A 12,737-nucleotide genomic window follows, 5' to 3' on the forward strand; every position below is an offset into this window, starting at 1 on the left:
GCACATATTTGCATACTCTTGGCCTCGAAGTTTAGTTTAGAACGCGTCGAGTTTAATTCTGATATCAGATAGAAACAGAAATTATGTGGAATATTTCTCATGGAATTACCAAAGTGGATTCGCTCGCGATAAAGCGATAAAAGTTGGCGCCCGCGCTCGTGTTTGACCGTGAACAGGACTATAACCTGCTTTTTTTCGTGTTTTCTTTTATAATAACAGAGTGTGTGTAGCGAGTTGTTACCTCCGCGTGAAAAAGAGCGCACTAATGATGTGAAGACTGAAGTGGGGAGGTTTTGCAAACTTTTGGGATCTCTCATCTGTAGTCTAACAGGCGCAGCGGAACCTCAATACCCACTTCATTATAAACAACAAGTGTTCCTTTTAAAATTTCGGAGTTATTATTTTGGAGTTCAGACTGCTGTGATGAAGAGATCGGCACTCCCGATGAGCGTGGCGCTTGGGCTGGTGCTCGTGATGCTGGGGGCCTTAACCGGGGGCACAAGAGCTCAGGTGGTCTCTGCCAAAGTGATGCGGTCTTCTAACATGAGGCGCGACGGTAAGTCCTTGTTGTTGATGCATTCCTAAAATATGTGGGTGACTTTTTTTTTTATTTTTTTATAATAATGTAAGAATGTAACCTGTTTCGACAATACACATTCTAATTGACGCACAATGTAGTGAAACGATCTTGTTTTTTAATCTAGTCGTAATTTGATTAGGACGTTATAGGGCCTTCATCGTCAGTTACAAATGAAATCAAACTAAACATGATCTTAAAGTCTTCATGCACCTTTTACACATTTGAAATACACAAGAAAGGGAAAATAAAGAGCAGTTAAGGTAATGTGACCCTCACCTATGATAGTTCATGCCACATGGCCTGTCATTACAAGTAAACACATGTCATTGTGATGCAAATGTATTTGTAAGTGGTGACAAATGACCAGACTACTGTTGAGGAGACAGCTCCCTATGTTGACCTGTTGAAATGACTGTAGTGACATGAGTTATTCTTTCTTTGTGCCTCTGAGAGGAAAGAGAGAAAAGGGAAGAGGTGAGGAGAGAGAGGGGGAGGGGTTGAAAGAGAAGTGGGAAAGAGAGAGAGAAAAATAAAGGGAGAGTGGGAGAATAGTGAAAGAGGAGAGGGAGGGGTGCTGCAGAGGAGAGATGTCTGAAGTCTGTGACTTGAGTTTCTCTGATCAGTATGACTGCCAATTCACAGCATTCTAGAACTGAACTCAGAACCCAGTCATCTAAAACAAAAGTCAGAACCTAGTCATCCTCAGTATGCTAGAACAAACCACAGACCTAGTAACCTGCAGGTGTCTATGTTTAGTAGCTGTAGCTTTGACTATATTATAGTGGTCTGTCTCTCACTCTGTACAAACAGCTGTGAGGCTGATTTTGGCAGTGAAACTTGAAAATACCACGGTATCAGTTTCTCCTCTGGCAGTGTGTTCTGAGCCCTGGTTCACCTCACACTCCTGAGTGGGAGTGCCAGAGCTGGTATTGGTTAACGGTTAATGGCAGAACAACTTCTTCCTTCCCTTGCCCCCCCCCCCCCCCCTCCATCTCCTTATACTTTTCAGTCTAAGGTGAAGGCTGGTATTTTGCTAAAACAGAGGTTTGTGTGAGAGAGACATGTGACTAGTAATGTGTGTGTGTGTCTTTGTGTGTGTTAGACAGGTGTTCTGTACATTCTGTATATTCAGATCTAAGTGACCAGTAGGTCTCTGAGAGCTTGGTTACGCTGAGTTTGATAGCTGGTGCTTAGCTGTGCATGTGCATGAGCGTGTGTGTGTGTGAAATTGTCAGAGAGGAGTTCAAGTTGACACAGCCCCCTCAGCTTAGAACAAACACATCATTTTTTATACTCTGCGCGTGTGTGTGTTTTTCTGGCAGACTCCGCCTTACCACTGCACAGAGAGGAATTCCCCCCAAGGTTTCTCCTGTGTTTGCTTAGCGTTGTGTTCACGCTACACTCTTTACACACACACACACACACACACACACACACACACACACACACACACACACACACACACAGTGCCAGAATGAAACACCCAGCCACCCCTAGACATTGGCAGACAGTCTTTTCCTCTCCTACATGGAGACAATAGGGTGGCGACCACCAGGGAGGTTGAGGAGGGTGGAGGGGGATCCCTTAAGACTGAGTAATGGAATATTGGATGGTTAGAGAGAGAATGGGTGGAAGGAGAGAAGAGTGGGAGGGGGATTGTGTGTGTGTGTGTGTGTGTGTGTGTGTGTGTGTGTGTATGTACATGCAGTATTCAGCACTACAGTCTTATAATAGGCTGTTAGATATATGTGTTGTACTGTTTGGAGGAGGAAGAAGAGGAAACGAGCTAAGAGGAGGGGGAGGAGGAGAGGAGAGGAGCTGAGAAAAGGATCAGAGGAGAGGAGCTGAGAGAAGGATGAGAGAGGAGGAGAGGAGAGGAGAGGAGCTGAGATTAGGATGAGAAAGGAGGGAGAGGAGGAGTGAGGGGTGAATGTGAGGCAAGGTGTCCCAGGCTTCTGACCCTGTCAGCTTTGAGAGAATGTGGAGAAGATTAAGAGAGGTACAGTAGGAGAAGGAGATGAGGGGAGACGGGGGGGAGACAGAGGCCAACAATCTGTAGTTCTCTGTCAGCTTTTAGAGGTGGAGGAGAGGAAGAAAAGAGAGGAGGAGAATAGAGGAGGAGAGAGGGAGAGAGGAGAAGGTAAAGCTTTGTACTGCTCTGTCAGCTTTGGGCCAGAGCCATCTGACAGACGAGGACACTGATAACGAGAGAGAGAGAGAGAGAGAGAGAGAGAGAATGGGGAAGGAGGGGGTAGAGAGGTGAAAGTCAGTGGGGTAGAGGGGGGACCTTGACAGAAATACAGCTGACAAGGAGGTAGAATTGGAGGTAAAAAAGAGAGAGGAGGGGGGAGGAAGGGAGAGGAGGAAGAGAGGCTGTCCCTCAGCTCCCCCAGTTTGAAGGCTTGACAGAAATAAAGCTGACGTGACTCAAGTCTCTGACTTCATGATGAGCAAGAGAAAACTGCTGATCTCTCTCTCTCTACTTGTCTCTGTGTGTATACTTGAAAATGTGGATTTAGATAAATGAATGCTGCGAGTGACATCCACAAGACGAGATGCTTTGCAGGGGAACTCAGAATGATTGAACACAAATGACTGAAATGATGGACAGAACATGACAGAAATGACTCAGCAAAAAATTCAAGCAGGAATTGTTCCCGGAAGAGACAAGAGGCCAGGGTCACTACAAGTGTGTGTGTGTGCGTGTGTGTGTGCATGTGAGGGCACGTGCCTGTGTTTGAGAGGATGTGCACGTTTGTTTGTGTAAGGCTAATAGATGACTCTTGCAGACGAAAGAGAGAGGGAAAGAAAAGGGAGAGCGAGCAGATAAAGTATTGCATTAGTGGTACTTGACTCTCTAGGCTGTAGCTGGATAAGTGATCCCATTGGTGAAGATGGGTCACACAGGCAGTCAAGCAGACTACTTAACCCCCTTACAGACTACTGCCCCTGACACACACACACACACACACACACACACACACACACACACACACACACACAGGTCCTGTGCGTCATACACTGTTGATGTGATGCAGACGGACATTGTGCAGATTTGAAGAGCTGGAGGGCTGTCAAAACATCACCGTCTGCCATAAATTAGATCAGAAGGAACATGCACATACACACACACACACACACACACACACACACACACACACACACAGATCATGGCAATGAAGCCGTGCTCCTACTGCTGCAGTCAATCAGCTGCAGACAGGACAGCAACTTTTTGCATATCAGTCTAACTGTGTTTCTATGCCACCTTTTACAACAGTCATTTGTCACACAACACTTCACCTAAACCCTTGAATGGGAGAGCAGTAAAAGAAAAACTATTGAGCCAACAACTTGATAGCAGGTAGGTGTAATGCATCATGACTCTCTGCCAGCTTTAGTGCTGAAGGTGTGTGTGTGTGTGTGTGTGTGTGTGTGTGTGTGTGTGTGTGTGTCTGTGTGTGTGTGTCTGTGTGTCTGTGTGTTTGGTGCAGGGCTAATTGATTGTCTTCGTCAGCCCTGCTGTTTGGGCTGCAGTAGCTGTCAGCAAGAGACAACAGCTACACTAACAAGCCCTTCACACAAATTCACACGTACATTCTCAGACACACACACCCACACACACACACTTCCTCAAGCCGTTCATTGGCAGTTGTTAATCCTTTCTCCCACAGTTATGATTTACAGAGCAGAGTCTCGATATGTTAGTCACTAGAGAGTTGTGCTTGATGGCAGAGTATGTTCTTCATGTTATTGTTAAATATTGGTTTGGTTTTCATAGAATCAATGTTATTGAATTGTGTCCTCTACACTTATGATATAGAGTGAAGAGGTAGAACAAGAGATGATGTTGCTGCTGATGAATTGTTGGTAAACACTCTGCCATTCAGCTGTAAGGTTACACAGGGACAAGTGCTGCTCATCACTTATTCTCCCCTCTCTCCTATCTGTCTTTTCTCCCCTGATTCACATGCCCCCCTTTTTCTTTCTTTCTTTCTTATGTTTTTTTGTGGGGAATTTGTGTCTTTAATTTTTTTTACAGATGGATCGGCCTCCTCCTTCAGTCTTCACAACAAAGTGTGTGTATGTTTTTCTCTGTCATTGTGTGTGTCTTTCCTTTTATTAGAGACCATGGGTCTTTGATAATACAGATTTAACACTGACACACATACACACGCATTCTGCTGTATAACTTATGCATCTTGCAATTTCATATAACAAGGGTGTGTGTGTGTGTGTGTGTGTGTGTGTGTGTGTGTGTGTGTGTGTGTGTGTGTGTGTGCGGGTGCGGGTGCGGGTGCGGGTGTGGGTGTGTGGGTGGTGAGAGACAGCCTGCCAAAAGCAGTCAGCCTCTGTCCCTGATGACCTGGCCAGAGTGCTGAGTTGGAAAGGGTGCTCAACACACAGAGCCAAGGTGCTAAAGAGGAGGACATCACTGGAAAGACTATCATGCTAAACAAACTAGCACAGGTCAGGGCTAAAGAGGAGCTGCTAGACTAGGATGCTAAAGGGACTAATGAAGTTCGGGGCCCGTAGTTATCAAGCCTCTCAGAATTACTCATAGGAATCATGCTAAAAGCGATAAGTGCGTTATCAAGCTTCTAACTCCCACTCTGAGTGATGAGTAGGACCAACTCTTATGAATGAATTTCTTCATAATAGGCAGCCTTTGCACATTTCTTATGTGTTTCTATCAGTTGGAGGGCAACCTGCCCCCCAGCTGACAAATCGAACGTTTGCAGAGCCTACTGTGACGCTTAATGATAACAACTTGTATAGGACAGCAGAAGATGACTTTGACATCAGCCCACAGTTGCTAACAAATTTGCTGAACTTCCCCCACTCCACACCTTCCCCAACTATATTGTCATTCGCTGCCCATCACCAACATTTGAAAAGAGTTTGTTCTGTCTGTATAAATTACTGAACCATCATCATCCTGATCGCCTCACTTATCACAGCAGAGATGTTCGTCATGGTTCGGTGATCTGTCTCATGTTAGCCATCATGTATGTTGCCATGTTATGATGCAGTTGTTATAGAGAACATATGCATTTACAAGTCTCTCTGTCTTAACTCACTCCTTAATATACCGATAGCAACTTGCGCTCTGGTAGTCTAGATATCCCACTGGTTAGGCTACTCCTAAAGTCCACACTTCCAAGCAGGCTAGCCTAAAAATTATTTGAAATGCATAAATTAACAATTTTTTTTAACCATTTTATTATTTTTGTGATGTAACATGGAATTGATAACAGTTCTCTAAAATATGCAACATTTTGGCTACAGTAATATGTATGTTTGTATGTCAACCTTCTATGATCTAACAGATTTAGTTAAATTAAGAATGTTACTGTTCTAGGGGAGGAGTGGGCCTGGGTTGTACTCAGCATTCTAACTTTATCTATAAAACACTGTCTAGTGGCTAGATAGATTGTCACGCTTTTGTTTGTTAATGGAAAACAATTTGAGCTTGAGCTCAAGCAAGACATACACAAGATGCAGCAAAATGTACACCAATGATATGACACCTATATGAAAGTTATTAATTTGTAGCCAACTATAATACATGATATGACAGACACAGGCAAAATACACAGTTAGGCAACTACAAATAACTCATTGGATACGGGCAGTAAAACAGTGAAAATATAATTTGTTTACAGATTAACAGTTGTGAGTTTTATATATTAGGCTATAGCCTATGGTCATGTCAATCAGGGTTCTCTCCAAAGAATGTAAGAGTGGCGCTGCACCATGCTGTGAACTTTGCGGTGCCACTATGTAAACATTTCAAAGCAAATTGACTTGTGATGATAGTTACTCTATCTTTGATCGCCAACTACATCGTTCTTAAAAATGAAAGCGAAAGTGAAAATGTTATGGTCTTCCTCAGTGAATTCAGCAATTTAGCTGTATTTTTGTGCATTTTTCCATGAATAAATGCAAGTTGGGTTTTGATAATACAATCCAGCACCACACTGTTCAAAAATCATGGGGAGAACTCTGTCAACATGACGGCTTACTTTTACTGATCACGGTAGATGAGAAGAGCTGATCTTCTATACTTTCCCTCGCTGTCCTTCATTCTAGCTCTACCTGCCTGCTCCCATTATCCCTTGACGCCCTTCTCAGATTTATTCTTGTCATTGCACATGGCATATAACATTTTTGGGATTTATTCATGAAAGCTCTCATTTCAATCATGTGAAATACATTTAATGTGAACTGTGCTCTGTGTTGTGAGTGTGCTGTATGAATATGGGCTACTGCTGAAACGCAAGGAATCAACTGAGAAACATTATATCACTATGAGTTATTTAATACGCAACTTCGGGGGGACACTGCCACATATATTCCATGTCTGACATAATTTTATGGAGTGTCCATGAAGACATGATTTGTTCTAAATGGTTTATACAAGGACATCATGAATTTCTCCAACCAGACAATAATTTGTCCTTTTCCAAATCGAAACAACTCACAAGCTACTCTACACATAATTCATAGAGGCTGCCATTATTGTTAATTCATAATGAGAAAAATGAATTACAATAAAAACAAATTAAATTAAAATATACAATTAATATCAGCTCACAAACTGGGCAAATGAAGACGCAGATATGGCTACTGTTTCACAACAAGCCCATCCATTAGATTTGCTCAACAATACCCCTGGTGGTTGTATTGCCAAGATGAAACACCTTATATAAAATGTTTGGAGAAGAAATGAGTCCCAGCATCATTTGATTACATTTACATTACATTTATGGCATTTAGCAGACACCTTTGTCCGAAGCGACTTACAACAAATACCATTGTCTAAGTAAGTGAATCATCTATCCATCAGTCATCATAAGAAAAAGTAATCTATGGTAGGACCAGAGGCTATTGGCAGTCACAATGCTAGAAGGAAGAATTACTTCTTGTACAGGGGGGTAGTGGGGATGAAGAGGTCATTAGGAGGGACAGTTAAGATGTAGCCTGAAGAGATGGGTGTTCAATCTACGGCAGAAGATAGATAGGTAGTGCCTCTGCAGTCCTGACAGCAATGGGAAGCTTGTTCCACCAGCGGGATGCCAGGACAGTGAAAAGCCGTGACCAAGTACCACGGCTGCTGCATCCACGTAGAGGTGGTGGTGCCAGAGCGGAGTGGTTAGGCAGGGGTTTTTGCTTTCAAGTAGGGAGCGGCTGTTCCCAGTAGGCAAGCACTGGGGTCTTGAATCTGATGCGAGCTGCTACCGGGAGCCAGTGAAGGGTGTGAAGGAGGGGGGTGACATGGGAGAATTTGGTGAGATTGGACACCAGACGGCAACAGCATTCTGGATGAGCTGCAGAGGCCTGATGGTAGAGGTGGGGAGCCTCGCCAAGAGTGTGTTGCAGTAGTCCAGGCGAGAGATCACAAGTGTCTGGACCAAGAGTTGTGCTGCTTCTCTGGTGAGGAATGGGCGTATCCTTCTGATGTTTTAGAGGAGGAATCTACAGGAGCGTGCTGTCACTGTGATGTTCGCCGCACAGGATAAATGCTTGTCAAGGATCACCCCAAGGCTCTTGGCTGTCTGGGAGGAGGTCACAGTAGAGAACTCTAGGAGAAGTCTTGGAGAGGGCAGGCTTTCCCAGGACAAAGAGCAGCTCAGTCTTGTTAAGGTTGAGCTTGAGGTGGTGGGCTCACATCCAAGCGGAGACACGTGTTGCAACCTGTGAGTAAGAAGGGGGGAAAGAGAGAAAGAGTTGAGTGTCATCTGCGTAGCAGTGGTAGGAGAAACCATGTGAGGAAATTACAGCACCAAGAGATTTGGTATAGAGGAAGAAGAGTAAGGGCACTAGGACAGAGCCCTGGGGGACCCCAGTGGTGAGGGCTCGTAGAGAGGAGAGCGTTCCTCAAGGAGAGCAGTCTCAGTAGAGTGTGCAGCCTTAACACCGGATTGGTGAGTGTCAAGGAGGTTGTTCTGAAGGAGGTAGTGAGACAGTTGGTCAGAGACAGCACGTTCAAGGGTTTTAGATAAGGAGAGAAGGGATACGGTCTGTAGTAATGGACAGCAGATGGGTCAAGAGTTGGTTTCTTGTTAAGAGGCTTGACTCTGGCTGTCTTAAAGCCAGCTAGGACAGATCCTGTGGATAGAGAGGAATTGATTATGGTGGTAAGGAACGGAAGAAGGTCTTTGGAGATGGATTGGAGAAAGGAGGAGGGGATAGGATCGAGGGGGCAGGTGGTTGCCTGCTTGGATGTGACCAGTTTTAGAATATCATCAGGGGAGAGGGGGGAAAAAACTGATAAACCAGAGACCGGGTGTAGCGCAGTGGGTTTGGGAGGAGAGGTAGCAGCATTGGCGAGAGGTAGAGAGAAAGAGCTGCGAATGTCATCAACCTTCTTTTCAAAGTAGGTGACAAAGTCATCCACAGACAGAGAGGAGGGAGGAGGGGGAGGAGGTGGGTTGAGGAGTTAGGAAAATGTGGAGAACAGTTTCCTTGGGTCAGAGGCAGAGGATTGAATTTTGGAATTTTGGTAGTAAGCAGCTTTAGCAGCTGATGCAGATGAGGTATAGTTGAGGAGGAGGAGAGAGAGAAGGTTTTAGGTCATCAGGGAGGCCGGTTTTTCCCCATTTCCTCTCAGCTGCTCGGAGCCCTATTCCCGGTTTCCTTGAAGTAACAAATTCCCGGTTACCTTGGAATTGCCCAGGACCAAATGTGCCTCACTCTCGGAATTTCTGAGTACTTATGAGCTGTTTCCTACTCTGAGAGGCTTGATAACTACCGGCCTAGAGCTACAGAGGAGATTATTGCTCAGTGTTAACAAGGCCCCCACATGATTTGTGTTGGAATCTTTGGTTACTGACTCCTGAGAGGAGAAAGAATGACAATATTTCACCTTCAGGAGTGTAACTTTTGGGGTGTGACTTCTTTCACCTAAGGTTAGAGAAGCAGAAAAAAAAATATGACTATCTCTAATGACTTGGTCCCTAAAAAAAAATGCCACTGCTGCTATTTGGTAGCATTTCGGGTTCCGACCAGACAATAAAGGAGAGCCTACAGATTTGGACAAGGTTATTTGCAAGATTTGCATGGAAAAGATGACGGCCAGAGATGGGAACACTAATGGGAACTAATCTGCACTTGCACCTTAAACACCCATTAACAGCTGCACGGATGGGATATCTGTCTATATCAAGTGCTGCTGTTCAGACAGCTATTCGCTAGTTCGCTATTAGTTATCATGACACTATACATGTCATTAACCGTTCACTTTGTCACACCCAACTGGAAACTACAGTCAAAATGCCTAATGCAGACTAGCTTTTTCCAGAATACCACACAGCGGGCAACATGTTGATGCACTCTGCGCGACACTTATGGAATGGAAATTAGATGCAAATAATCTCTCTGCCATAACGACTGACAATGCTGCTCACATTGCAGCCACCATCAGGGCCCTGAATTGGCCATGGCTCTACTGTTTTAGCCACAACCTCAATCTGGCAGTGACAAATGCAGTGCAGGACAGAGCGAGCCCTCTGAGTCTGCCATGCCATTACCCTCCTCTCACAGCTGGCCCCGAAAGAGAGAGCTCAAATGATAGCCTATAGGCTTTATGACACAGGTTATATTATTACGAATGCAGCGTGTGATGCTTCTTATTAAGCTATCATATTATGCTATCCAACTGTTTAGTATAGTTTGTCAAGCTGTGATCGGGATGTAAAGTTGAAATGACTGTTTAGGCTAAATGTCACACAGTATAGCAGGCACCAAATAATTCAGTTTTTTTTATGTAGATTAAATATATGAGGCAAAGTCGGCTCCCGCCAGCCCCGGTGGCTTTACTTTTAAGAATTTGTCACGGTACTACCGCATACCCCGATAAAATTTGAGGCCGGTATAAATGTGTGAAAAAATGTATACCGCCCAACCCTACTCTCTAGGTATCTATTAGATACATTTGTCAACATCAACAAGTCAGAAAGGCCTGAGAGGCAGAAGTGGCAGCCAAGTGGATGCTACCGCTAATCAAAGGCTCAAAAGACTATAAATAAATGCAAACACAGTCTGTTCCACTGATGCTAATGCTTTGGTGGATTGAAATGATTAACATGAGATAATGATGAATCAATGCATTTGTGCTCACATTGAGGATACATACACACACACACACACAGTAATTAATGTTCTTGTTTATTTATTGGGGTAAATCAGAGATGCTCTTTGGTGTGTGGAGCGTTTGATGTGTTTTGCTCTGCTATCTTGGGATATGAATACATTGTTGACTTTTCTTGTTTGTGTTTTCTCCTCTCTCTCTCTCTCTTTCGTTCTCTCTCTCTCTCCCTTTCTCTGAGGATGTCCTGGGGTGTGTATTGGAGCGTATGAGGACTGAATTAGCTCAGTAAACAGCATTTTAGCCTCGACTTTGTGTTTGTGTAACCCTCTCACTGTCCGTGTCAAAGGACATGTCTTTGTTCTTTCAAAGGAATACACACACCCTCACACACATTCACTCCTCTAAGAGTAGGGAATGAAGCAGGCCACACACCCTGTGGTGTTTCGGATTATTCTAAAATTACTCCTTGGCAGGGGATATACAGTAGGGTCAAGCACTGGGTTGTGATACATTTGTATCTCCCGTTGTCTGGAATTGAGGTGGGTATGTGTGCGCGCATATGTGCGTGTGTGTGTGTGTGTGTGTGTGTGTGTGTGTGTCTGTGTGTCTGTGTGTCTGTGTGTGTGTACATGCCTGGCCCATATTCCTCTTTCCTCCTCTGGCCACACAGTGTTGAGCTGTGTAGTGAAGTGGAGGAAGATTATGCATGTTCTTTTCTATAATTATATACATCCATGCTCTATAATTCATGCAGATGTACATTCTCTGTATGCATTTCTAAAGGTGTCTCTATGGATCCACTAATGCACTGGACATCTGTGTTTCCTCTCTGCTCCCTGCTGCTCTCTTAAGCTTTATTCTCTCCTTTGGGTGCAGCAAACCTCACTTCATATAGTATTTTAAATTGGTGTTGGTGTAAATTGTTGCTTTTTAGATGCACTTAAAAAACACCTGGATCGATCGACAACATGAGAGATACATTAAATCTTAGGGTTGGGCCAGTGGAAGGTATTACCAGTAGCATACGGTGAACAAGCTCACATCCATACTCATAGTTTGTCTTTTTGGCTTGGGGACACAAGAACTACATGAAAAACACAGCTCCCTCTGTTGGGCAATGCAGCCTACCACTGCTGGGCAGTACCCTATGGTCAGAAAGCAGAGCGTATCACTGCTGTGCAGAAAATGTGATCGCAAGATTGCAGCACCACCTACACTGTCACACAGTCACACAGCACACACCCCTCTTATATTCTTGATTATTGACATTCATTTCACAAGTCCTTGTATACATACCAAAGCAATCCATCTGCTAGGGGTCTCCGCCCATGCTTACAGCGGTATCATTCTCCCACACCGTTATTTTGCCATTACACCCACCAAGTGCAGGAATAAAATGGCATATGAAACCTGCAAGGCGTGATCAGTGACATTCTAGAAGATTTTTTTGCAAGAGAGAGAGAAAAAAAAAGTAAACAAACACACGCACTTTGCTTCTCGAGCTTCTTGAGGACGGTGAGATCAAATTACACTCACGTGGGTTGAGGGGAAGAGTTGTTTTGGTGTAAAGAAAAAAATGCCCCAGTATGGCAAAATTTGGGATTCCAACCAGAGGACAAAGGTATAGTGATGGCCGTGTTTTCTGCATCGCAGAATCACAGAATTCATCAGACATTAGGCAAAATGCAAAAATTGCATTGAAATTCTAAGAAAATCACTCGCCCTAATTACATTTTATGAAGAGTACACATTTGTGATGCTTTTCTACCCTGCAACACCCCAATAGTTATGCAGAAATGTCCCCTGTGTGTATATGTGTGCGTTGTGCACCAACTGCAGAGCTGGTTTTATGTGTTCAGCCAGTTGGCAAATGTTAGGAATAGAGGCTAGTCTTATGTAGGTAAAAACAGCTTTTCAAAACGTAATTCAACATTAACTGCAGAGCACATGACCAAATACTACCTTGATTACATTTGTAAATTGAATAGGCCACTAGATTCAGCATGTGCACATGCAGTAAAATACTGGAGGTAAATTTCTGCTGTCACTTAGTGCGCAAAGAGTCTG

The 12,737-nt window shown here is 44.1% G+C and overlaps 1 protein-coding gene across 1 annotated transcript in view; it reads left to right on the plus strand.

The window, feature by feature from the left end:
• Positions 1 to 444: 444 nt before the first annotated feature.
• Positions 445 to 12,737, plus strand: part of pdgfd (platelet derived growth factor d) — a gene marked incomplete at its 5' end in the record, with an annotated part of 42,795 nt that continues 30,502 nt past the window's right edge. Inside the window, one exon of the mRNA XM_083694647.1 lies at positions 445 to 556. Coding sequence (XP_083550773.1) covers positions 445 to 556 — 112 coding nt within the window. The remainder of the gene's footprint in view (positions 557 to 12,737) is intronic.

This window comes from Argentina silus, assembly GCF_951799395.1.
Source record: "Argentina silus genome assembly, chromosome: X".
Classification (NCBI taxonomy): domain Eukaryota; kingdom Metazoa; phylum Chordata; class Actinopteri; order Argentiniformes; family Argentinidae; genus Argentina; species Argentina silus.